This window comes from Sclerotinia sclerotiorum, genomic scaffold (genome assembly GCF_000146945.2).
Source record: "Sclerotinia sclerotiorum 1980 UF-70 scaffold_25 genomic scaffold, whole genome shotgun sequence".
Taxonomy (NCBI): Eukaryota; Fungi; Ascomycota; class Leotiomycetes; order Helotiales; family Sclerotiniaceae; genus Sclerotinia; species Sclerotinia sclerotiorum.
This window is the reverse complement of record NW_001820811.1, coordinates 347749-373549: the sequence shown is the minus strand read 5'-3', so window position 1 is coordinate 373549 and position 25801 is coordinate 347749. Positions and strand designations below refer to the sequence as shown.

The window sequence follows — 25801 nt, the reverse complement described above, 5'->3', positions numbered from 1 at the left end:
GAGAAGGGACGGAAAGAAAGTCGAGATATTGACATAGTACTGTGGATATACGGGATTAGTTACAAAATAAGATCAATACATCGCCATATTACCATTTGATGCCGATGTTAGCCAAAAGCTGGATGAATCTCTGGAATAACCCAAGAGATCTGTTATCCAATCGATAGATAGACATTCATGGTAACCGGGTATCTAAATGTATGATTTGATTGGCTACAGTTACTCATTTGGTTTCGTTGGAAGCACAGCATCGACATTGGATAACGAGACAAACATTTCAACAACAATAAAAAATGTATTGTTGACTATATACTCATATGAGAACATCAATCATAACAATTCCTTTAAAACGCCAAAATAAATGCCACTCTTGCCCACCGACCGATGATGCTCATGAAAAATCGTGAGATATGGATATCTAAAGAGTCTTTGGTAAACCGAGAATATCCCACCAACAGAAATGCCAGAAAACCCAACGGAGAAATCATTGCAACAATGGATCCTATACCGTGTTGTTAGTGGAGTCATTTTTACAAAGTTTGGTTGATGACAACTTACTCTGAAGTGTTTTTGTGAGTTGTTCTGCTTATTGTTTCTCCATTCAAATTTACGTCGCTCATTGGTCTCCACCTTTCTGGACCTTTTCTCCGCTGCCTGGACTTCTTTTCTCTTCTCAGCGGTGACGCCAGCCATGCCGAGGCCACCATTTGCACGACTCATAAGAGCTCTTCCACGTTCTCTCTCATTGCGACGAACGACACGTTCATCCTGCTCTACGTCAGAATCGGAATTTTCAGCTGCCTCAATTGCACGTCGTTGTCTCTCCTCTGGTGATGGATGATTGACCAAATTTTGGCGGTAATATTTTTGTAATGATCGATGTCCAGCGGTACGACCAGAAGGTAAGTGAAGCTCATAATCAGAGTAAAATGCAGCATGATTGTGTTTATGAGCATGTGAGTGCCATCCGTCCTTGCTGTGATGTGATCGAGGATCTGTGTGGGAATGATGAGGATGTTGATGAAGTTTCTCATACTGGTGAGTTCTCTCGTCAAGTGGTACTGCGGTAAGATCTGCGGAATCCAAGGAAGATTCAGAGCTATCTGTTTCCCATCCATCACCATTTTCCATTTCTTCGTCTCCTTCAGCATCAATTGTAGTTGGGCGTTTGGCTCCAAGTTTAACGCCTCCGCTCTTTTGCTTTCCTGGTAATGCATCTTCTGAATCCTCATCATCCTCATCATCAGAGTATGTGCTTCTAAAGTCGTAATATTCGCCAATCTCAATTTGTTCTTCCTCGGTAGCGTAACGGATTCTGCAATGGCGTTTGTCTCTCATGTGGGTCTGAAGTCCAAAAATCGATTGCTTGAGTTTGCCACAGCCTAAACATTCATGGTCTTCATAAATCTTCTCATGAAGAAAAGCGATTAAACCTTCAAGATCAACCAGATATTCCTTCTCCGGGATGAACATGCCGTGTATACGTTCCATGTGTGCAGCATTAGCAGATGTATCGGCTGAGTCCTCGTTACAGAACAAGCATCGGCTTGTAGAGACCTCGACAAGGGCATCATCGTCATCCTCCAAAACGTCATCGTCGGTAGGCGTAATTGCAGAACCTTCGGCGTCCTCGAGGGTGGTCTTCTTGATACCCTTGGAAACTTCTTCGACTTGCGCATTCGTATGTTCATCTGCTGCTCCATTTGTCTTCATAGGTTCTCCCAATGAGAATGTTGAGCTCATTACGGAACTTGCGTCATCCATGTGTCCATCACCAGCCATCGCCTTCGCCTTGTGTTTTTGACTACTAAGATGATTTTGGTAGGCATTTTCACTGAAATATGTTTTAGCACAGACCGAGCAAGACTTTTCGTACGCGGCCTTCGAAGCTGCGGCGGTGGAAGAAGCTTGTGCCTGTAAGACTTTCTCGGTGAAAACTTCGGAAGAAATGGGTGGTAAAGAGGTAACACGGCGCTTCAAGTTGTATCGACTGTAAAGATTGTCAATATATGAAGTCAAAAAGGAGTAGAAAAACATACTGCCAATCACTGCGCATATGTCCTCGCTGTAAATCGCTGTTTCTGAACGCCACTTGACAAGTGTTGCAGGTATAAGGATGGGAAGTATTAGTATCTGCTTGGCCAGAAAGACCAGAGGCCGGAGTTCTGCTGGCTGTAATAGAAGACATGTCTACTTTCTAACCGTAAGCAAATCAAAAATATTTGAGATGAAATGTTCGGAGGCAAGAAGTTGTAAGATCTTGATTCTTATAATGAGAAAAGGTAAATGACTGATAAGGCGTAGAATAATTTCCACCCCGCTTGTCTAATTTTCGGGTCTTTGATTTTCGGGGTTCCCGGCAAAAGCCCTGGACAGTACTTGGGTACTTTATCTGTACAGAGTAGAAAGATGGTGAGTCAAAGTATAAAAGATCCGTTTTAGGTGTAACCCTAACCTTCAGCTGTTTTTCAATCACAACAGGAAGTCCTGCTGAAAAAGTGTGTGTGTAATAGTAGATTAAGAGAAAGAATTTGATTTTTTTCTACGATATCTCTCGTTGGTGGGGTTATCCTTTCTTTATCTTTTCTTTCCTCAATACTTACTCACTCTAAGGTAAAAAAAATTGAAATGCGATAAAATTGGGTATGTGATGATTGATATGAGTGATAGTGCGTCATATCGGCGCTAAGTGAGTTTAATAATGCTCTTGCCGCCTTTATTAATAATTCCCTACCACCGTTTTCGCCCAGTCTGGCTTCGGCCTTGCACAGTTACGATTTAATACCTCCTAGGTACAGATTTACAGGTATTTACCAAGGGACCACTGGTACTGGTCTTATTCGCGCAACATTCGTCAACAATTACAATACAATAAATAATACGAGTAAACCAAAATATTCATATTACTTGTATTCCTCTTTGTTTCAACAGTGATACTCTGCAGCTCGTTCCAGCATAAACACTCTTTTATTTCTTCCCAAATGTCATGACTCGAGATACTCCAAGAATTCAGGAAGAACGAAGCTTCAGCGGCGAAGATGATATCCTCAAAGCCTTGTGGGTCGCTGCTCCTTTCCCATACCTTCCTCAAGATGCGCCGGACGAGTTGAAGAAACTCACAATAGACGTCGAGGATCCTAAACAATTACATGTCATCCATAACGCGAGCAGGCGACACCACTTTCAGTTAATGGTAGAAAGGTATGTTTGCTTACTGCTTTGTCGCAAATGAAATCAAGGCTAAGATATTCTGGAGATACATTCGCCAACTTCGATATGGTTGTGATTCCACTATTTGTCATACCCCAACTTGTTTTACTTGTCGCAAACGTCTTTCCCTTACGGCAGGTCGTCCAATCAGACCATATAGCTCGACGAGCGCAAGAATTCTAGCTGTTCACTTAGCTAGCCAGGACAATCCCGAACGAGGTCTCTGTCGCAATCCTTTGGCAGATTCACCGGTCCAACTCAACAAGCATGTTAGAGTTACTGCACGAAGGAACATATCTGGGCCTAAGAAAATACATGTCAGTGGAGGGGAAACTACGAAAAGGAGCACGCCTAGTACAGATAACGAGAGGTTCAGACCGGATCCCTCACGAGCCTGCTCGACTGCAACTACTTCTGGTACTAGGAGTTTTAGAGATAATGTAGCGAGTAATGAAGACAGTTCCGGTCAGAGTAGGAAATCAAGAACTACCATCCTGGAGGAATATACCACAACAGATCATAAATCTTTCATTCAAAATGTGTTTGGTACGGTAGCTTTCAAAATGGTGGAATGGTTGACACCAAGAAATCTGGAAGCACTCGCGAACCCGAACGACACCGCCTTGGATTCAGATGTGCGTTCCTCATCACTGGCTCAGTCAACACCAAGTGATGGCGCGAGCACACCGGCACAGAAACTGGAAAGTCCAAGTGCGGTGGAGACGGAGCTGTCAAGCAACAAAAGTTTCTTGCCGAAATCTTCTGAAGTTTCAGCTGAAATATCAGGTGTTCCAGACCGCACGGTTAGGAACGAAGAGTCTACTGGTGCCGACGCTACAGACATAAGTACACGGAGGGAGATAAGCCCAAATTTATCACCTACTATACCTACCGATACCAAGCCTGGCATTCAATCGAGTCCAAAGGTACTGCACAATGAATCTGCACATGTTGCAGGCGGGAGACCTCGGAGGAGGACAGACTCTTATGACGCCCATATTTCTAAAGGAATTTTGAACCTCTCAACTTCGCCAAGGACGACTGACACTGATACTAGCCCCCCTTTATCTCATCAATACATCCACTCGAAGCCTAAACCGACCCGGCATACCATGATAACCAAACCTGTTCTCCATGTATCCGAGAAGGACACTCCCTCGCCCATAACGCCCGTGATCAGTGCCTCGGTTAAGCCTTCTGTACCGGCGGAACCTGAATCCGACCTCAAATCCGATTCAGAGGATAACGCAGCCAAAAACAGCTCAGTTGAATGTCAAAAACTCGAGCCACGTTTATCCGATGAAAAACTACCACAATCCCTCTCATCACTACCCATCGAGGTGGTTAATCTGATATGTGACATTCTCGAAAATGATAAAACTTTCGAGAAGCACCAACTACATCCTGATCACATAGACGATGATTTGAAGAGACATCAAGTACATAAAACTCCTTTACATCGAAATATCAACTCGTCAAGTGGCTATCCAAAATCAATGAAAAACCAATGGCGTCGATTCATTGATCAGAGTTTGTACTCTGTTCTAAGTAGTCCCGATTCTCTGATAAAATCTTTCACTGGCCGAGATGGACAGATATTTGACACGCAGACTATTTGGTACTGCATGTTACGGATGACTCGAGTCGCACCATCTATTGTATTTGACAGCCTATGGATTGCCGCTGGAACACTTTTCAAACCTCCAAAGCAATTGGAGTGGGCCAAGCAGCCTCATAGTGATAGTTCAGGCTCAAATCAATCATTATCCAAAGCTGATGCCGCTCAAATAATAAGTATATGCTTTCATGCACTCGTAGCTGCGGCACCTTTGTTGAAGGATCCTAGGCAGTTGGCAAACATGTCTCGTATAAGATCATATGGAATTGCGTTGCCTGGAAGGGAATCATCCACATCAGAATCAGCCAGGTTATGTCTTCAATATGATGATGCATTTACAGATGAATTGGCATTGAGATTAGCTCGCCGAGTCTTCTCTGCTGTTTCCACGAGACGCAGGTTTTCCCAGCTAATCCAGCTCCAACAAGATATTAGGGGTGATGAGAACGAACAAGATGGTTTCTTGGAAATTATTCTTGATAGTCTCAAATACCTCGATCTAGATAAGTCGCCTCTGCTCAACTTTACTGATGTAGAACGGGATTTGCATGAGAAGAGAATCCCTACCTTGATACTCGATTGGGCACGAACAGTAATGTTACAAGATTGGGATGGCAAAGCAGAAGTTCCTTCCGATGGGTCATTTGGGGGTGCTTTAGAAACTATTGCGACAATATGTATGCACAATCCCTTCGATGTATGTCGATTTTGAGCTAACAGACAAACAGACAGGAATAGAAAATCGCTTTTACTAGGAGACATACATTTTCGAACGGAATATTTTTCGGATCGTCTAGATAGTATTGCTATGCCGCTTGAGTGGCTGTCTTTCCAGGCAAATAAACGTACCGTACATTTACTCGATTATCCATATTTATTCAACCCTTCAACGCTGGTCAACTACTTTCGAGCCATCAATTACTCACGGATGAATCAATCGCATGAGGAAGCAAAATCCATGTATAACCTCGTTAGGACGCACGAAGGACTGATCCCCAATGAAGACCACCGACGTAAACTTCGGGAACGCCTTCACACAGCCACATCAAGGTTCTTGGTCATTGTAGTCAGCCGGGAAAATCTACTGTCAGACGCTTTCAACGTGCTCTGGCGAAGAGAAGAACGTGAGTTGATGCGACCATTAAAGGTATCATTGGGTGGAGAAATAGGAGAAGAAGGCGTCGATATGGGTGGAGTTCAGCAGGAGTTCTTTCGGATAGCCATGACTGAAGCTCTTAATCCGGACTACGGGGTTTTCACAATTGATGGTACGACGAAAATGACTTGGTTTCAACCAGGATCGCCAGAGCCTCTATGGAAATTCGAGCTCATCGGAACGATCATGTCTCTAGCAGTCTACAACGGCATGACTCTACCTATTACGTTTCCAAAAGCGTTTTATAGAAAATTACAGGGGGAAAGCATCACAGAACTCCACCACATCTCAGATGGATGGCCCGAGCTTGCTAAGGGTCTAACAGATCTACTGGAATGGGACGAAAATAAAGGAGCTGTCGAAGACATTTTTTGCCGAACATATGAATTCAGTCAATTTCAGTTCGGAAAACCAGTGAGCCGTGAAATGAGCACCTCATCTCAATGGCCCAAGTATTCGGATGTCAATATAGGTGAAAGTAATGAGGATCCAGGCGAGGTAGAAGCACCTCTTGTCACGAATGAAAATCGCAATAACTATGTTAGTGATTATATCAATTGGCTTACTAACATATCTATCCAACCTCAATTCGAGGCATTCAAGAAAGGATTTTTTGCCTGTCTCGACCCTCGGTCCATTTCCATTTTCGACTCCGACACCCTCCAATCTCTAGTGGAAGGCGTGCAAGAAATCGACATAGTCGAGATGCAACGCGGCACTCAATATATTGGGTACGAGGCCGGAGATCGTGTTATTCAAGATTTCTGGTCGGTGGTTAAAGAATACGACTTGGAAAAGAAGAAAAAGTTGTTGGAATTTACCACGGCGTCGGATAGGGTTCCTATGGGTGGAATGAGGAATTTTCAACTCAGAATTATGAAGAATGGGGCCACAGATGAACAGTTACCGAGTAGTTATACGTGCTTTCAGAATTTACTCCTACCGAATTATTCGAGTAGACAAATTTTGAAGGAGAGGTTTGATATTGCGTTGGAGCATTCTAAGGGGTTTGGCTTCAATTAAATGGAAGTGGAGGGGCACGGAAAAATGTGGAGTAACTGGATTGAGAACATGGGTGAACTGAGATGTGAGGGATGGTATTGATCACTCAGTTAGTGATTAACATTGGCCATCGGACACGAGCATTGATGCAGATTCAATAAGGAGGGCTGGGGTACTTTATCTTGATGGGTGAGCTTACAGATGGCATTCATGATATGAGGAGCTTATGGCTTTACGGAAGCAAGTCACGTTAGGATAGTTTCATCGAAGGAAGGGTCATCGCAGGAAGGAGCCTAGCATGATGAATAGGTCTACACGGGCGACAAAACATAGGGGAGCAAAATCAAACGAGGAAAGGGCAGAGGATGAAGGAATGATAATGATTTTTAAATACCTTGTATTTATAGGATAGCGAGCAGTGGCGTTTATCGGTCGACGTATCGTGGAAGCATAGCAAGCAAGCAAGCGTAATACAGCACAGCACAGCACAGTAGGCGAAATGAATTGAGAATTTAAAAACTATGTCTGATTTTTCAATATACATTTTTTTCTCAAAAAGGGTTTGATTAATTTGGTGTGAGATGAGGCGTGATGATGTGATGAGGTGTATGGATTTGTGGGTGTGGATGTGGGAATTTGAGGTAGGTAGGTAGGGACGTGTATTAGGTCTACATTTCCTTCAGAAAAAATCTAGAGATTCGTTACTGGATATATAGTAGGTGGTAGTTTTCATTCGTTGAGTGAGTGAGTGAGCGATTAGTTGATTGGTTGGTTGGTGAAGGGAGATATAAACTTATATTTCTGGATGAATGAAGATGTGGAGAATGAGGATATGGTATTAGGAGGGTCTTAGGTGTGTGGTGGATGTGTGGTGAATATGTAATAGAACGATGAGTAAAGTTGAAATTAGAATTAGATTCAATGTTGTAATATAGGAAATATGTGAGAGGTTTGTTGGAATGGGATGGGATGGGATGGATATCGTTGTTTTATTGCAAGGTCTTACTTACGGTGGCTAATTAGATATTCCACAAGCGTTTGTAAGACTTACCATCATATTTATTACCAAACTTTATGTTCACCTCGTTTATTGCGTGGACCAGGGGATTTTTTGCTGTTTTATGCGCTTTCTTGTTTAGATAATGTATTTGATGGTATTTAATCCGATTTATGGATCTCTGGGTATTTGGTGCTGATTTTCATGTTGGAGTTTGACGTTGACTTTGACTTGGGATGTAAGAATCTTAGAAGGTGGAAGTAGTTTTGTTGTAAGTCTTACTTGTGACATGATATGGATCCTGGTGCACGTGTCAAAACGACCGGGGGGATTAGTGAGATGGGGTAGGAGAAGACTAGCTATAGGTGATGATTCTGTGAGGTAAGATGGCGAGGGGTGGGGATGAAGTGGACTTGGAGATGTTTGAATGTGGGATTTCTTTGAAAGAGGAATTAGAAGATTTGCAGAGCATTGAGTACATGGCTAGGTACTGTGGGTATTTATGAATGCTTTTTTAAGATGGAAAAGTTTGAGGTAATATTAGCCCAGAGAGATCCAGTCAAAATGGAAAATATCTTTAGAGTAAAGTCGATCTTAGAATTGAAAGGATGGCGGTTTGGCTGGGAATCGGAGATAGAAGATAAGATAGACAGAATACACGAAAAAAACAGTGATATGGGATAATTTTCAAACTAATCAGATGATCTGAAGTTTCTTCTAGACTCCCAAGAAGTAAAGAGCTTGGGACTGGGACTGAAACTTAGATGTCCCTTAGCAATATCCCGGAAGGTGGCACCATGTTCAGAGCCACATGGCAAACAAACTTGATACTAGCCCATAGTCCCCGCATCTGCACTCCATACAAAGGGTAGCCATGAGCGTTTGCTTCGGCTGTAGGATCCGAAATCTGTCGATAGTAGGCTGTGGACACAGAAAGAATAATGAATGCGGGAAAGGATTCCGAGCCTAGTCGGTTGATCCATCCATCTGCCATTCCTCGAATCTCCAGACCTCAGACTTCGACAAAAATATTCTAGTAATTGACATAAAAAAAGCTTTAAAGAGAAATACTGTATGAATCATTCAAGGGCTAATATTCTAACTGTTCTGACTGTTGAGAAGCAATATAACTATATCATTCAATACGAAAATGAACCTTGCGATGAGATATCTTACCACTATCCATATTCTAGCCAACGCTTCCTCGCTGCAGTAACGACAAACAGAAAAATTCCCGACAGTGTGGTACGTCCACTTTTATATCCTTGTGACTTTGGATATTTGGGATGCAAAGAGTGATATTTGATGGGTGCATGTATGCGGAACTCGGGATGTCACGTATATATGAGATTAGCCCTGGTAGTCTAATATCAGAGGGGCACTAGCCGCTTTGAACACGTTTCTTTAATTGATCATATGCAGTAATTTCTTTCTTGTTGCATCGATATAGATGAATGTTTATGAATAGTACTCTAGGCCGAGGATGTCTAATTTGTAAAAGGGGATCTAAGATGCGATGCCTTTTCTCACTGTCGACGTGTTGAAGTAGTTTCATTGGACGCGAATAATAGAAGCATGTCACGCGTATGAAAAAGTATGAATTGGCACACGCTAGAATAGCTACCGCCAGTCAAGTATAACGCCTACCGAGGTTCAAGATAGCAAGCACTTCGTTCCAGACCAACGGGTTATAAAAACCTATTGCTAGTGATTCGTTAATCTCACGAGGTGCAGACCCAGTGTATGATCTCCACGTGATGTAATGCTACCTCAATCAAAGTAATACCCGACGTCCCATCACGACTCACTGCAACGCTGCAAAACCATTTTTTCAACGCCACCGAACATAAACGGTACCCAAAAGAAGACAGACGAGGAAAACAAGGGTAGAAGCGAATAATAATCTATCACAGATCACCCCACGCAACCATTTTACTACAAACTTTTGATCATTCTATCAGAAACTCCTTGTCAAGTTGCTGGGACTCTATTCGTGGAAAAGGGTGAAAGCAATTCTTAGCATACAGATGACAAGCGGAGACTAATACTAATCTCGCTAAAATCGGCTCAATTTTCATACCAGCTTGTTCCTTTCTAGAAACACGGGGTAACTTCTCCGCAATTACTTTAATTCGGAACGGACTCTCTCGTACTAGAATCTCTAATATATCTTGGGGTTGTTTTCTTGTCTTCTTAGCAGCCAGTAGACAAGCGTCTAGGAGTGGAATAAGGTTCAAAGAATTCCAAGGGATCCTTGATCTGAAGACCAACAGACCATGTGAAATATCCCTCTAAATGTTTAAAAGTGCATGCATATTATATTGTACGACCCTGGACCCATAAGGCATCTTTCCATTAGCGAAGCCACATCAGGAAGGTCTGGCCGAAAATCCGGGGGTGGAGTGCAGATTTGGTTCCAAGCATTATTTAACCGCTCCGCATTTTGGAATAAGCATGTTGATTGTGGTTGCACGAGGAGACGAGGTCAGCCTTCCATTGACAGGGTTTAGAGAATGCTGCGTTACAGTACATAAATGAAGAATATTCCGTCACTTTTCAAGCCTCATCACTTTCTCAGATTATTAGATCTTTTCCAATAGGCGTAGTTATTTCTCATTTGCAGCCAGAAAGTCATGGCGGAGAAGACAAATAGCCAATATGATGAGGTTGAGCTATCAAACCGTCGCAGTGATGATGAGGTACGATTGATGGGTTCCAAATTTCAGACTCATTAGAGATCAATTCTAACATTAGTTGAATTCATAGAAACATGCCGAAGTTGGAGCGAAAGTCGTTCTCGGAAATGAAGCATTCAATGAAGCCATGCTCAAGGAGCCTCCAAGGCCTTTTACATGGTCAACGATGCAGCTCTACATAGCTTGTTTTATCGGGTTCTTTTGTGCTACAATGAACGGTTACGATGGATCCCTCATCAACAATTTACTCGTGAACCCTTGGTTTTTGGATTTCTACCATGGTGAAAATGCTGGAATATGGGCTGGTATTGTGACTTCCATGTACCAAATTGGTGGTGTAGTTTCATTGCCATTCGTCGGACCAGCTGCAGATACATTTGGTCGACGATTTGGAATGTGGCTTGGATGTCTTTGTATTATCCTTGGTACGATCGTTCAAGGTGTTGCTACAAGAAATGCTGGTGTGAGACAATTTATGGGTGGTCGTTTCCTACTAGGTTTTGGTGTCAATATCGCTTCTGCAGCTGGTCCTATGTATGTTGTAGAGGTTTCTCACCCTGCATATCGTGGTGTAGTAACAGCTATCTTCAACTGCTTTTGGTAAGTCCGACGTAAAACCTTCAAGACTTTGTCTAATTAAATTAGGTTCACTGGATCAATCATCGCCAGTGGGGTAGCTCGTGGAGCAGATAACATCGGAGGCGATGAATCATGGAGATTGATTATCTGGATTCAATTGATGTTCTCCAGTATCATCTTCATTTCCGCTTACTTCCTTCCCGAATCTCCAAGGTGGCTTTACGTCAACAATAAACGCGATCAATCCAAGAAGATGCTTACCAAGTTCCATGGAGAAGGGAACCCAGACAGCGAATGGGTGAAACTACAATTGAATGAATATGAAGAACTTTTGGAAATGGACGGTGCCGATAAACGTTGGTGGGATTACAGAGCACTTTTCAAGAATCGATCTACTTGCTATCGACTATTCTGTAATGTTAGTATATCGATCTTTGGTCAATGGGCAGGCAATGGTAAGTATTTTTCTTCTATCCTCAAGTAAACAAAAGTCTAGCTAATAACATTCAGCTGTCTTGTCGTACTTTATGGGCAAAGTTCTCCAGACTATCGGTGTTGGAAGTCACATTGGCCAAGCAAATGTCATACTAATCAACAATTGCCAACAATTCTGCTGGGCTCTCTTTGGTGCTGCAATGGTTGATCGTATTGGACGTCGTCCTCTTCTTCTCTTTTCTAATATTGGTATGTTATTCTAATCATCATTACTACCATAACTTGTACTCACAGCAATTAACACAGGCTGCTGCGTAATCTGGCTCGCAATGACTGTCTCCGCTGCGCTGTACCAACAATCCATCCCCGACCCCAGCAACCCAGACTCAATCGGCACCAATCACGCAGCTGGTACCGCCTCCCTAGCCTTCATCTTCGTCTTTGGCGCCGTCTACTCCGTTGGTTTCACACCCCTCCAAGCTCTCTACCCTGTCGAAGTCCTCTCCTTCGAAATGCGCGCCAAAGGAATGGGCTTCTCAGGATTTTCCGTCGCGGCAGCCGGTCTCCTAAATCAATTCGCATGGCCTGTTTCCATGCAGAAAATCGGTTGGAAAACTTATATTATTTTTACCATTTGGTGTGCGATCCAAACGACTGTGGTTTATTTTTTTATTCCTGAGACGAGAAATAGAACTCTAGAGGAGTTGGATGAGATTTTTAATAGCCCTAATCCGGTTAAGACGTCAATTGCGAAGAAGAGGTTGGGGCTGGATGCATATGGTGAGGTGGTTAATATTCAGGATGCTTGATTTACATTAAGGCTGGGTTGTCTTGATACGTATGATGCAATGCTTGTTAGTGGTTTTTTGTGCATTTCATCATGATATGAGGTCTTGTTTTTTGTCTAAGAACGATGTGGTGTTTGGAAACAATTTTTGGGTTGATTTTAGTATTATACCTTTGATATTTGTTTGCTGCTTGATTATGTTTCAATGAAGAGTTAATAAGCAGTGTATACGCGAGCTTACGTCACTTATAGATTCTAAGGACGCATTTGAACTTGTCAAGTCAGCTCTTTTATGAAATTTGTGTCACAGTTAAGGAGCTTTAAATCAATCAATAATCATACAATACGCTGAGTACTACGTTCTGTATATACTTCAACGGTTCATCTAGCTCCTGTCCCCCCTTTAGCTCCCTTACATAAAGCTACCAATGCCCTAGGCTTGCATATCTCACAGTATTTATACACAAATATCACCATGGATTCCCCGAGAACTCGTGTTCGCAATTTCTACACATCCGAAGCTGCCGAAATACTTGCGAAGGTTACTTGTTTCACTGCATTCTAGTTCGAGTATCAATCCAAGAACGCCAAGAACATGTAGAGGGAAAGTCTCAAGGATAGTGTAGTTTTATTGCAATAAATAATGACAGTATCTTAACTAAAAATGACAGAACCAAGGAGTTCAGCTGAAGTGTTGAAACCCCATCAACGGAGTTCCACGCGGTATCCCCCAAGTCTTCTAGGATCAATCTTGTGCTTGCCATTGGTAGGCCCCTGAATTGTAATGTTTGGAGTGCCACTTCCAGGAGCACCTCTAAAACAATCGTTATTACATATTCCAAGCAATTCTAAAGCATAGATTGTTACTTACGACCAGCAAATCAAGTTAACAGGGACGGTGGATTTGATTTCTACACCTTGGATATTGCTATTATGAGGTGGTCAGCCAGAGGGCTTTGTGTGGTGAAAGATACATAACTTACGGAGAACCTTCGAGGCTGTAGTCCGTGTTGATATTGGGCTCATGGGTACGGTCTCCACCACCCTTCACATCCCACTTGACCTGTCTTTCATGTTAATTCTGAGCTGGGAATTATAGAATTAGGGATTGTATAGGGTGTTGATATACATAAGCTGTGGATTGAGGTTGGATCTTTTCAAAATCGCCATGATACTCGATAGGCTGGGCTGCCTCTGCTGGAGTTTCACTTGCCATCTTGAGATGTGGATTGAAAGAAGGATTTGAATTAAAGATTTGGAAGTATTGTATTTGTTTAGATAGTCGAGCTGTGTTGAAAGAGTAGAATTGAACGGATGGAAGTCTGATATTTATGTATTTTCCATCGATTTGTCTCACATCTATGTCATGTTCGACTTTGTCACTTTAATTGTTACTTTGGTATTGAATCTTCCATTTGCGGTTTCTTGCAGTGAAGATTTGCACTTGATGCTGTGCGGATATGCGATTGTCTCTGAATCGGGACTCAAATCTTCAGCTCTATAGTCGTGCGGCCAGAAAGTATATCACACTCCATCCAAATATGGGCCACTACCTCCCTTGTAGATTAACATTTTGTGGTATTTGCTTGAGAGTGGAATATGACATACTTTCTGGCAGCACGAGTGGAATCGCGTCATTTTCTGAACTGGCGGTGGGAGCTTCTCGATTCATTGCTTTTCGACGTTCTCGAATCCCCATGTTGTGTTACCGATAGCGTAGGTTACATTACGTCTAGCATTTACCCCAATTTCTATCAATGTGAGAGGCCAGACCTGGAACAGCTCAAAGCTATGGTCCAAATAGATTTACCAAGAAATGCATACAGTACAAAGAACCTTTGTACACACATATATACAGAAAAAAGACAACGTAAAAGGTTTATGTTTGAGGAAGTTCATGCTTGGCGAGGGTTATAGCCCGAGCACCTACAGAGTTCACAATTACATACTTACAACTTCACTGCTAGTAGCGGAACAACTTATCTGGAAGGCTAGTTAGTATATATCTGTACAGCTAGCCAAAAGCTGTTCGGCGTCTGCAGCTCTCTCAGAACGCCATTATAGTGATACATCGGTTCTGTCTGTGTTAGTGAGATGTTAGACTTTGATACCGTATTATCTCACTTAGCTGGGCTTAGGTCTTGACCCGATTAATCTAAAGTTGCAGAAGCTGACCAGTATGCATATATAATTATAGTTTTATATCCACTTTTGCTTAGGAACGAGAACTGAACAGGGTTAGACCTAAAATCAGTTAGTTGCGGGGATATATAGTATTAGATATTATAAGCTTAAACAATCGAGCTTCCCCCACACTATATGGATACCCCGCTTTCTGCGACTGAAGTACACAACAGTAAGTGTACCTTTTTACCGTGTCCTACGTTGGGACAAGCTTTGTGCAAGTCTCAAAGCAATAGGTTACAACTTACCAAACACTCCAAGTATGATGCGTGTCAAAATATTGACCTGAGAGGGGTAAGTACATTTATCCTGTCCATTCGTAGATCATTCATTAGCTATAGTTGACCGACCATCAAAATGCAGCTTTAACCTCACTACGAAGCATGAAGGGACGATGAGCTAGCTGTATTAGAAGCAGGCGATAATAAGATTTCCATCTCCATCGTACTATCATCTAAAATCGAAATGCGGGATATCGATCGTCATAGCTGAAATGCATGCAAGATCGATGGTAGCTGAAATGCACAAAACGCAGAGTTTTTTTCTTCATGTTCGTGGATTCCGTCGTATTGATCAAAAACATTGTCTAACTTTCTCAAGTGCTAAAGAGACTATGATCTCGGAAAAGATAATGTAACTCTGTGTCACGAACCACGACTAATATTATCCTAGATTGCATATCGCCCCAGGATTAGTGTCCTGAGGCAAGTAGGGATCATGTGATGGAGCCTTCAGGAGCGTAGGCTCCTCAGGGCTCCAGGAAAAGATTCATTATATAGTCAGAATAGTTTCATAGTATAGGAGCTTCGTGCTCAACTTAGTTATCAATTAGTTTACCTACATTCTACTTGATCTAGTAGCGAATTCACTTCCAAGTGAATACCAGTGATAAAGCCTTAACCACAACTACCAACCAGACGAAACCTTAGGCAGCCGCTGCCTCGAGTACAGTATCGTTACACTCTGCCGTGCACTATGTGGGGACCTTTCTGATTTCTGGTAACACTAGAGCGGATATGTGTTACGAGGTTTGCCGTCTAGATTATGTGGAAGTGTTCTAGGCTCTCGAGGTGGTTTATAACTAGGCGTCAAGCAAGGACTTAAGTAAGGGCAATAATGATATGCAATTCGTAACTAATAGTAGAGTATACTAAATGATTGATCTTGAGCACAAAGCTCTATACAAAGGAAATCCATACTGAATATATAGATATTCATGCTCCCTTGGATCCTTTTGAATCCTCAAGCTCCAAAAGCTCCAAGTCACGTGTTTTCTGACAGTGCGTGCGCATACGATCCTAAAGTGACCCAGATCACATATTAATTCGATGAAATCTGATCGCTTTTGCACAAGGCCCAAGCTCTCCTAATTAGTCAGTTGTTACTATCGTAACAATATGCTAGAAAGATTCCACAATTCGGTACTCGGTCTAGTCATTGAAGAGGACCGGGGGTTTAGCGAAGCATCTCATCTCTACACTGAAAATTATCTAATCATTGGTGCTCTAGGACTTAACCGCCTACTGTTGTAGTTGGGGAAAGCGAATTATCCAGGAGAAAAAATTATTCTAAAATATATTATTCTAGTTAAAAAAAAGAAAGATACTCAGATAATCCTTGTAATCTTGATTATATTTTCTACTCCATCTGAAATGTTACGACGGGTAACATATTTCCGTATCACATGACTAATCACAGGATCAAAGCTATCATGTGACCGGATCTAATCAATCTAATTAGAGCCACTAGAGCCAGAACACGAAGGCCTATATAATCAAGATGGATTTCCTTTGTATAGAGCTTTGTGCTCAAGATCAATCATTTAGTATACTCTACTATTAGTTACGAATTGCATTATTGTCATTACTTTAAGTCCCTGCTTGACGCCTAGTGTTACGAGGTTTGCCGTCTAGATCACGTGGAAGTGCTCTAGGCTCTCGAAGTAGGTTTATAACTAGGCGTCAAGCAGGGACTTGAAGTAATGACAATAATGATATGCAATTCGTAACTAATAGTAGAGTATACTAAATGATTGATCTTGAGCACTAAGCTCTATACAAAAGAAATCCATCTTGATTATATAGTCCTTCGTGCCTATGGTTAACTAGGAATCGTCGTTCCTGGGAACGAGCGTTCCTGGTTGTTCCTAGGAACGTTCGTTCCTCACCGTTCCATCACATGTTTTATGGTCATGTGACATACTAATCGTTTTGGACGTAACACCTAGTTATAAACCACCTCGAGAGCCTAGAGCACTTCCACGTGATCTAGACGGCAAACCTCGTAACACTCCCCTTCTTTTCTCTCTATCATTCACTCTTCACTTAATCTTATCTCTACTCACTCTCTACTCACTCTCTACTCACTCTCTACTCACTCTCTACTCACTCTCTACTCACTCTCTACTCACTCTCTACTCACTCACTCTCTACTCACTCTCTACTCACTCTCTACTCACTTTCTACTCACTCTATAAATCCATTATCTATTAACTCATTATTTATCAATTTACTCATTCATCAATCTATTCATTTATCCCTCTCCATCCTCTTCCCTCTATTATTCACTCTCCACTCATCAACCCTCACCCTATCATCTATCTACCTACTCACAAGTCATAAAATATCCTCTCCGGCGGCGTCAAGAATTTAAACAATTCACTACCTACTAATCCAAAAGAAAAAAAATCAATCAAAATGCATTATTCAGGAACACGGGTATTTAACTAATTACTAACTATCGACTACCAACTACCTCGAATTCATATCTATTTATTTCTCCAGTCCTCCGTTCCGTTTCGTGAAACCCAATGTCAATGTCAACCTCTCTCCATCCACCCAAATATGCGTCCCTCAACTTCGTACATTGCCCTAAGCTTCCTGCTTCAAATCAAATATTCATATTGAACACATGAAACGACCTTCCATATTTCAATCTCCTATCACCTCCCTATACACATCCTGAAAAACAACCTAATATGCAGTATTCTGTCTATAAAAATCCGCAGGATTTGATGCACCAGTAGGAGGTGCACTTGGAGCATTATTTAATCCTTGACCACTCATCCCCTGATTACTATCACTACTATCAGGTCTCTGATAAGCCTTATATTGTCCTTGGCTAGGTAATGTCGTTCTTGCATCACCTAAACCTGGATACGGTGAACTTTGAACTGGACTAGGGATTTCATTTGGAGGAGCCGGGGGTTCATATGCAGGTTGAGAAGGTTGAGATGGTTGTTGAGGTGGTTTGTATGCATTATATTGTTGTGGGGGTTGGGTTGTTGCGGGAGTGGCCGCGTAAGGGTCAGTTTCAGTGTATGTAGTGTATTGATGAGGATTTTGTTGTTGAACTGGAGAATCGTAGACAGATGTTGCTAGTTCTTGTGGATTAGAATATGTGCTTTGTGGGCGATGACCTGTTTGTGGTTGTTGTGTTGGGTATTGAGTTGGAGAAGGACTATTGGTTTGAAGTGGCGGAGGTTGTGAGCCTGATGGAATCCGAGGAGTAGGATCTCTTTGGGGATATGGCTGTTGACTCTCTGATTGTTGAGGCTGTTGACCTGGATATGGTTGACGACCATCGGCTTGTAGGGGTTGCTGCTGACCTGGAGCAACAACATAAAAAGGTGCCGGTCCATTTCGTGGAGGAGCATAACCACTAGGTGAAGTTGGTTGTTGGTATGGTGGCTCTGTTTACACTTAGTATGTCATCGTTTAGTAATATTGATTTCACTTACCTTGTTGTTGAGATGGTGTATAATATCTCTGTGGTTCCTGTTGTGGTCTTGCTGCCTGAGGAGGATATCCATAACCTTGTGGACCTTGTGGTGCATGCCCAGGTCGACCATAGTGATAAGATTGTGCCTGGGTCATAGAGGCATCTAGCAAATTCTCGTAGTCGCGACATGATTTAATGAATCTCTCATTCAATTGTGTAAAATCATCTGATATATGTTAGTGAGCTGATCAATAAGCCTGATTGAACGAATATATTTCGTACCTTTTTTCTGGGAGTATTTTCCGATTAGCTCAATAAGTTTTGGCCTAATTGCGAGAGTAGAATGGTAAAGTTTCTAAGTATGTGAGCATGCGGTTCAAAATACGGATATTACAACTTACTGTGATTTCCTCATTATCACGAGCATCTAATTGAGATGTTGAAGTACTCAATAATGTAAGTAACTTCTCCACATTCTTAATCTCTGCAAAAACCTCGGCCTCCATTTGCGCTTCCCGTTGTAGTTCTTCCGGTGTGGGATCCACCAACTTTTCAACATAATTCAGCGGGAAAATACCAGTCTTCCCTCTCAGGGAGCCCCTCCACCAATCTTTATATACTGATCCTATAACTGTAATGATATCGCCCTTTCTAAATTGTAATTCATCCGCATCTGTGGGTTGGAAATTGTGAAGTGCTCTAACTCGAGAGACAGTAGCGGCCGTTGTCCCAGATGGTACTTGTTGTGGCTGTGCATCTTGTTGCGATTGAGCCGGGTCTGCGGATGAACTGGATGGTTGGGAAGGTTTTGGTTGACTACTTTTATCCTGGATAGATAATTTTAATGCCATTTGTAATTCTTCTTCTTCCTTCTGACGATCCAAATCTGTAAGTCGACTCTTTGATGGCGCGGATGGTGGGTGCAAGTTAGGATTCTGGCTCTTCAGTCGATGGTATTGATCATTCATAATTCCTAAATCAGGGTCTTTGAACATTTCTGCCCACTCTGCCATTCGCTCAAGGATCTTCCCTTTCACTTGTTGATGCGTGTTTCTATCGTTTGCCAGTCTTAATAGTGCATCAGTAAACGCCCTTGAAGCCAACTCTCTGTGCATCTTCGCTCCGCAATTTTGACTTAAAGCGTTGGCGAGCTATACATATTGTGTTAGATTTGGTGAAAGCGACTGCGACCTATGTCATAACCAACCTCTAAAGTATATAATTGAACGTTGGCGTTTCGATGCGCCAACCTCTTTATCATGCTTGCCACGGCATCTTTGGCACCGCTGTCTTCTCCGGATACCTTGTCGCAAACATCCATAATATATTCCCAATTCTCCGAAGTGAGGTTCTCGTCGGTCGCCTTGGCTATAGAGTCCATGAATTAGCATCATATTCGACCGAGGCCTCATCAAGGCGGATAGGGATTTGAATAAGCTCAGAAGCTCCTACTTACCAACGACCTCGTCGAAGGCATTTTGTTGAGCGCGAAACATTGTATACAAATTTCAATATTATTTGACAGTTCAAAGAGATAAACGTCGCGGAAATTTGTAGCTCTCAAGATGTAGTAACTTGAGAGATTTGAGGTGTAGATGGTTTGCCTACAAAGTACACAGTGATTGATGGATGGCTCAAGCTTCCCGACCCCACTAAGGACGCTAAGTAAAACGATCCATAACCGGGTACGGAGTACGATGGGGTACGGTAAGGAAGCAGTTTGACAACGTCACTCCTCCGTAGAAATGCGTGTCTCCAACGCCACAACCAATTAAAAATAGTAGACATCAGAACGGAAGAATTACCACGAGAAAATCCGATAGTAACTTTAGAGAATGTTTGTATAACTTCATTTTTGTATGACCGGGAAATGTCGATTAGATTAGATTGAGAGTCGAGACAGCGATATAAAAGTCATGCGTGCATGTGCATTGAACACAATAATGACAGTCAACAATTCTTTCATCATGATATATTATGAAAGCTCAAAGGATATATACATTCATAGAGTATTCAAAGTTTTGGATCAGCATCCAAATTTGGATATTTACCCGCGCCTAATCTACTTGCCTTCACGAGAGCAAGAGCTAATTTCTTGTTGTACATATAAACAATTGCACACCTACTCACTGTAAGTGTAGCAGATTGTGACATAAAAAAAATGGGTTGAGGAATCCCCTATCATCAAGGGAAACTTCAACAGAAAACCAGACGCTATGCTTCCAATCAATTAATTTCCTTCCCAATATCACAAGCATCCATCCAGATATGAAACAGCGCCTATACTCCATCGTTGTATGCATAAAGGAGACCCAGAGATAATATTTGCAACAACAGCCATATTTACGCTACCACATCTCGCCCTCCTCGGTCGCTTGATCATGTGATTGTGTTCGCCCATAATCGTAGTATTTTTGATCGTTATTATAACCATTCTCACTGTTGTTCTGGCCGGTGCGGGACTGTGGACGATTATGATCCTGCCCTGGCTCATTTCCTTGATGATCGTAATCATATATTTGAGAGTCATCGACATAATTAACACCCTCAGCAGAATGATTTGGGTTTTGAGACTGTTCAGCATATTGGGTAATGCCCTATTAAAATGTTAGCCCTCAGTTATTCCAGAAATCCTGAGAAGAATTCGAGGAACTCATACCTGATGGTAATCATATCGATATTGATCCCCGCTCTCTTGCTGCTGCTGTTGCTGCTGCTGCTGCTGTCTCAACTGTTCTTGTTGCTCTCGATACTGCTGTTCTTGCTCCTTTTGCTTCCTTTCTGCCTCTGCCTTCTTCTGCTGCGCGGACTGTGGTATTTGCATATGTGGATGCATCTGCTGAACCTTGGCCAAGTATGAATACATGAAATTACTAAGCAGAACCTGACTGTATAATGCCCGTTTAGGATTCGCCAGCTTGATGTGAGCCATGCGATAGATTGCCCTTTCTTCCATTATTGAAAATCTTGTCCAGTTATAGTCAATATCTGGCTTTAACACGCGGTGCTGAGGTTCGGGTGAAAGAGTGCGGAGGGAGCTATCCTTTTTACTACCTGGATCACGATCGGCCTTCTTCTTTCCACCACCAAAAAGTGATGAAAAGATGCCGTCCTTTTCCTTTTTAGGCTCCGCACCAGCTTTACGGCTGCCTTCTTTCTTTCGATCATTTTCGAGTTTGTTATCAACATTATCTCTTTCGACTAAGAAGCTCTCGCGGCCCCTCGTAGTTGTCTCCATGGTGGATTGCAAAACATCCAAACGAGCATTGTCGTGCGTTTTGTCTAATGAAACCTTCGACCTACTCTTCTCATCTTTTTTCTTATCCTTCTTATCCTTTTCGTCACTCCCTTTGAACCAGCCCCAGCTGGTCTTTCGAGGCCCAGAGTTTTCTTCCTCTCTTTCCTTTTTCGATTTCTTCTCGGATTTCTTATCGTCCACGGCTGAAAGGTGAGTGGGTGCATCAGTCCTCAGTGTACTCACTGGAGCTGGAGAAGGTTGCTGCTGTTGATGCATGTCATTTGCCGTTGCTGCTTTTGGCAGGGCTGCACCACCGGAGGAAGCTTGATGCTCCAATGCCGGACGCTTGGTGGATTTTGCTGGAGGTTCTGGATTGGGCTTTGGAGCTGCTTGAGGAAGAGCTTGAGGATTTGATTGCTTTTGTGATGCTTGACTGGTCTGTGAAGATGTTCTTTCAGGAAACTGGATAGGTTGTTTGCCTGCCTGTGGTTGTGAACTTTCTTCTGGTAGAGGCGGGGTCTCTACTATACGTGGGACTGGAGAATCATTTTGAGGGTGGCTAGTGCTTCTTGATCGAGAATCATCATGGCTAGGCTGGGACGGCCGTTGGCCTGGGTCGGGCGTTAGTTCTGCAGCTGAAACAGAGGCTGGAGAATCAGATTGTGTAGACAACTGTTTGGCAATATTATCCGGGATCGAGGGAACCGGCGGGGCTTGTTCTATGTTCTGCATACGTCGTGCACTCCTGTTGGGTCTAGAAAAATTATCCGTGTTACTCAAGGGTTCCGATTGGGTAGGTGTAAGAGGGGAGCTTGCAGATGGACGCCCATCAATCGGCGAAGCCGCTGAAGAATCTTCTCCATCAGCATCACCTCGATTTGAGCCTGCTCTCTTTGAGAATGGTACCCGCTCTCCTTTTCTCACGCTTCCCCTCCTATAGGTAGTGCGCGTAGACCTCCTCAGGCCAATTCCCGGTGCTTGTGGTAAAATAGGTAAATCTTCGCCATCGCTTCCAGTCTCGATACTCAATTTCTGCATTGCTGCTGAAGGATCCCTGACCAGTTCATCCAGTTCCTGAAGATCCGAAATCCTTAAATCAGGTGTATGATGTGATGATACAGACTTATTCCTCTCCAGTTGTTCCGCTCCATCTTTATACCCTACAGCTCCTCGACCACCCGAATTATCAATCTGCCTCGACAGCATCGATTTCTTCCTCCTCAATCCAACGCCAGATCCACTTTGTTCAGTGCCGTTAGGTGCCAATGAAGTCTGATCTCCAGATCGTCGTTTAATTGATTGAACGCGGTTTTCCAGAAACGTTTTGAATTCCATGGGTGCAAGCTCAGGGTGAACTCTAGCAGGCACCCAGAAGAGTCGCGATGGATCGTCCTCGTCGTCATTCCCTGTTGGGGCTGCTGTAGGCATTAAAGATCCACCTTGGAATGATGGCAGATCCGGATCACTGGTATTGCCCACATCCATCGACATTCGACGTAACGCTTGTAAATTACTGAGTTCCTGTGCGACAGCAGCTGGGCCGGATTCATAGTCGATATCGCTCAGCGGAAACTCCGCATTTGCTGCACCTCCTGCATTAGGGTCACGTAAGGACAAAGATGGTGATATAGGATTTCCATCCCCAAATGTGGGACTCCTGGGACTCTGCATAATTGCTGGTGATGTATGCGCTTTGTGATTTCCATTTGTTAAAGGTGCCGGCCCCGGCCTAATGCTATTATTCGTGTCGTAAAATGAATTTGTTGTATCTTCAAAAGGCTCATTGGAAGAGGGAGGGATAAAGCTAAGAGGTCTTGAATCGCGTTTTGAGTAATCATCATCCCCATACATGTCTCCAATAGCCTCAGTTATGTGATGATTCGGGTCGGAGATTGAGATCCGGGCATCATTTCTAGGTACAAAACTCCCACCAAGTTCTCTCGGTCTCGAAGAGGTCTATTGGAGTGAAAAGAAGTTAGTGAGGTTTATTGCAACAGTTCTAATGAATAGAGATCTATGTAAATGTATTATGTGGGAAGACTAAGGTCTAGTAAAAAAGGCACTAGTGAGAGTAAATTGAGAGAAAGCCGGCTCGGGTGCCCAACAGACAAGTGCGAGAGTTGTTGGGTGAGGTGAGTTGCAAACACTGCTCTGATACTGCTTCTCTTCTCACGACGTCGCGTCGCACAATGTGATAAGTATCCATAGAAGTGTGCATACCTTCATCGGGAGTTGTGATGCGGATCTTCCAACAGTATTCCCCTTGCTGCGATAGAAGAACTAGTACCTAGCACCGAGCACCTAATGGAATTACTGATGATACCGGCGATCTCATCTGGAGTTGTGGGATTTAGTGTGGCCAGAGTGATGTGATTCAAGAGGGTGGTAAAATATACATCCGTGAGCGGGTAAGAAAGTATTTCAAATAACAGAAAATGAGAATGAGGATTGCGGTCGCATAGTGTTGTTGTTGTCGTATGCAGTAATCACAGAAATTGGGGATACTGGTTATGATTATGGTTCTGATTATGGTTATGGTTCGTTCTGGTTATAGTAGTTATGGTAAACAGGAAGGATCCCAATTAATTCGAGTTGTGCAATTGGTACCAAATACCAAATGGGTTTATGTAGTGACACATGAGTGGATAGATTGACTTTTTTGGGGTCACTTGCTTTTCCATTGGGTTTAGCGAAAGAGTGAAATCGAGCTTAACCCCTGCTGTGAATATTGGAAGCAAGCAAGCAAGCAAGCAATTAATGAATCGGATCAATAAATCAAACCAAAATAAAGATAAAAATATACTGCTATTATGAAAGATCTATTATTTGAGTTCAACTATTATGTATATAGTATAGCATCTAACTACCAACCAAAATATCACAAAGGGGCACCCGAGATGTGATCAATGGAAATAAACGATTGAATGTCCGATCAACGCATAAATGAGTGAGTGTATAAACGAGTTATAATTCCTGACATTGGTTGCCGGAATTATCAATGACTATACTTTTTTATATGAGGTATATACTCACTATTTATATAGAATCATCTATCAAGGTGTACTGGGTAGGTGGTGCGAGGTACATACTAGGTACTTGGTAATTGATTGAATGATTGAACGACCCGATGTATGAGTACATAGCAACAGTATGTTCTTCACGTTGGTTTCACGGAGAATCGATATCTCCTTTGATTTATATACCATTTAGCTGTGAGAATTATCTATCTAGTATCATCATAGTCCTTCTACCTACAACACAGTAATATCTTAAAAGACTACCTAGGCCTCCGTACCAACTCGTATTATTGAAAGACCTTCAGCTGCATGTCGGACATCAACAACTCAGTTTCAGCACCAATTCTATCAGCTGTACTTTATGTTTTATATCTCAAGACTTCTTTTGTGTCACCCACCACCATCTTCAAGGCTAGATTTGGCATCTGACTGTGTTTCCGTTCTTCTTGGTCAACCTTACATATTTATTTATCGGGTGTATATTCAAGGTTCTTATATCATACTTCCAAATCAGCGCTTAACGCTTTCAATATTCTTAACCATCCTTTCCGTGCTTATGCGGCACAACACAAAAGGGGGGCGCTCTCCGGAAGTATATTCTCTGCGCTTATATATCATCGTAACACGCTCTCATTTTTCAAGTGACAATTGAGGTTCCGGATGTTGTCTCTCAAATACAATCTCAAGGTACAATGTGGTGTTTTATTCCAGACATTTGGAGACCTTTTCCCAAGGCATTTTGTAGAATTTGATATTCACGAAAGCCTTCTTCTGCGGGGTAGCAAGGGAGAAAAAAAGAAGTTTTTAGAAGTATTCGAATATTCGAAATTACTAGTTACTACTAATTATAGTTATGGTAGAGTATTCCGTGTTGCCGATTCAGGGGGCAGCTGTAAGTGTATGCAACGGTTTATCGATCTAGAATCATTCCTTTCTTCCATTTCCTCCTCTATTCCACTATTTTCTGTCACAAAAAAAATTAAAAATAAAGCAGAATCGAAGCAAAAACTTCAATCTTATTATTACTGGGTACTTATTTATGCATCATCATCGATTTTGCTCTTCTCCGTCATCATACATAAATTTACGAACTGTACAGCTGGATATCCAGTAACAAAATATATTTACCCTACGCGTACTTTATCTCTTTTACGACTTTCTC

General features: G+C 42.4%; 8 protein-coding genes across 8 annotated transcripts; 3 read left to right on the top strand and 5 right to left on the bottom strand.

Moving 5' to 3' along the window:
• Window positions 1–484: 484 nt before the first annotated feature.
• Window positions 485–2188, bottom strand: SS1G_13509 (hypothetical protein; the record flags this gene model as incomplete). Its single annotated transcript, XM_001585575.1, has 4 exons — window positions 485–502; window positions 559–1834; window positions 1877–1990; window positions 2040–2188. The coding sequence occupies 4 exons, from the start codon at window positions 2186–2188 to the stop codon at window positions 485–487; spliced, it is 1557 nt and encodes a 518-aa protein (XP_001585625.1).
• A 798-nt stretch (window positions 2189–2986) lies between these two features.
• Window positions 2987–7007, top strand: SS1G_13508 (hypothetical protein; the record flags this gene model as incomplete). The annotated part of the gene is made up of 3 exons (XM_001585574.1): window positions 2987–3201; window positions 3410–5505; window positions 5557–7007. The coding sequence occupies 3 exons, from the start codon at window positions 2987–2989 to the stop codon at window positions 7005–7007; spliced, it is 3762 nt and encodes a 1253-aa protein (XP_001585624.1).
• A 1362-nt stretch (window positions 7008–8369) lies between these two features.
• Window positions 8370–8747, top strand: SS1G_13507 (predicted protein; the record flags this gene model as incomplete). Its single annotated transcript, XM_001585573.1, has 2 exons — window positions 8370–8479; window positions 8705–8747. 2 exons carry the CDS (start codon window positions 8370–8372, stop codon window positions 8745–8747), a joined length of 153 nt encoding a protein of 50 aa, XP_001585623.1.
• Window positions 8748–10616: 1869 nt separating this feature from the next.
• SS1G_13506 (hypothetical protein) lies at window positions 10617–12502 on the top strand (the record flags this gene model as incomplete). Its single annotated transcript, XM_001585572.1, has 5 exons — window positions 10617–10682; window positions 10750–11279; window positions 11325–11713; window positions 11769–11942; window positions 12000–12502. The coding sequence occupies 5 exons, from the start codon at window positions 10617–10619 to the stop codon at window positions 12500–12502; spliced, it is 1662 nt and encodes a 553-aa protein (XP_001585622.1).
• A 683-nt stretch (window positions 12503–13185) lies between these two features.
• On the bottom strand, window positions 13186–13696 carry SS1G_13505 (predicted protein; the record flags this gene model as incomplete). Its single annotated transcript, XM_001585571.1, has 4 exons — window positions 13186–13294; window positions 13352–13408; window positions 13464–13543; window positions 13610–13696. The coding sequence occupies 4 exons, from the start codon at window positions 13694–13696 to the stop codon at window positions 13186–13188; spliced, it is 333 nt and encodes a 110-aa protein (XP_001585621.1).
• Window positions 13697–14148: 452 nt separating this feature from the next.
• On the bottom strand, window positions 14149–14968 carry SS1G_13504 (predicted protein; the record flags this gene model as incomplete). The annotated part of the gene is made up of 3 exons (XM_001585570.1): window positions 14149–14231; window positions 14430–14458; window positions 14913–14968. The coding sequence occupies 3 exons, from the start codon at window positions 14966–14968 to the stop codon at window positions 14149–14151; spliced, it is 168 nt and encodes a 55-aa protein (XP_001585620.1).
• Window positions 14969–17636: 2668 nt separating this feature from the next.
• Window positions 17637–19880, bottom strand: SS1G_13503 (hypothetical protein; the record flags this gene model as incomplete). The annotated part of the gene is made up of 6 exons (XM_001585569.1): window positions 17637–18355; window positions 18404–18610; window positions 18667–18739; window positions 18786–19535; window positions 19592–19752; window positions 19841–19880. The coding sequence occupies 6 exons, from the start codon at window positions 19878–19880 to the stop codon at window positions 17637–17639; spliced, it is 1950 nt and encodes a 649-aa protein (XP_001585619.1).
• Window positions 19881–20732: 852 nt separating this feature from the next.
• SS1G_13502 (hypothetical protein) lies at window positions 20733–23848 on the bottom strand (the record flags this gene model as incomplete). Its single annotated transcript, XM_001585568.1, has 3 exons — window positions 20733–20981; window positions 21044–23578; window positions 23843–23848. The coding sequence occupies 3 exons, from the start codon at window positions 23846–23848 to the stop codon at window positions 20733–20735; spliced, it is 2790 nt and encodes a 929-aa protein (XP_001585618.1).
• Between the last annotated feature and the right edge of the window lie 1953 nt (window positions 23849–25801).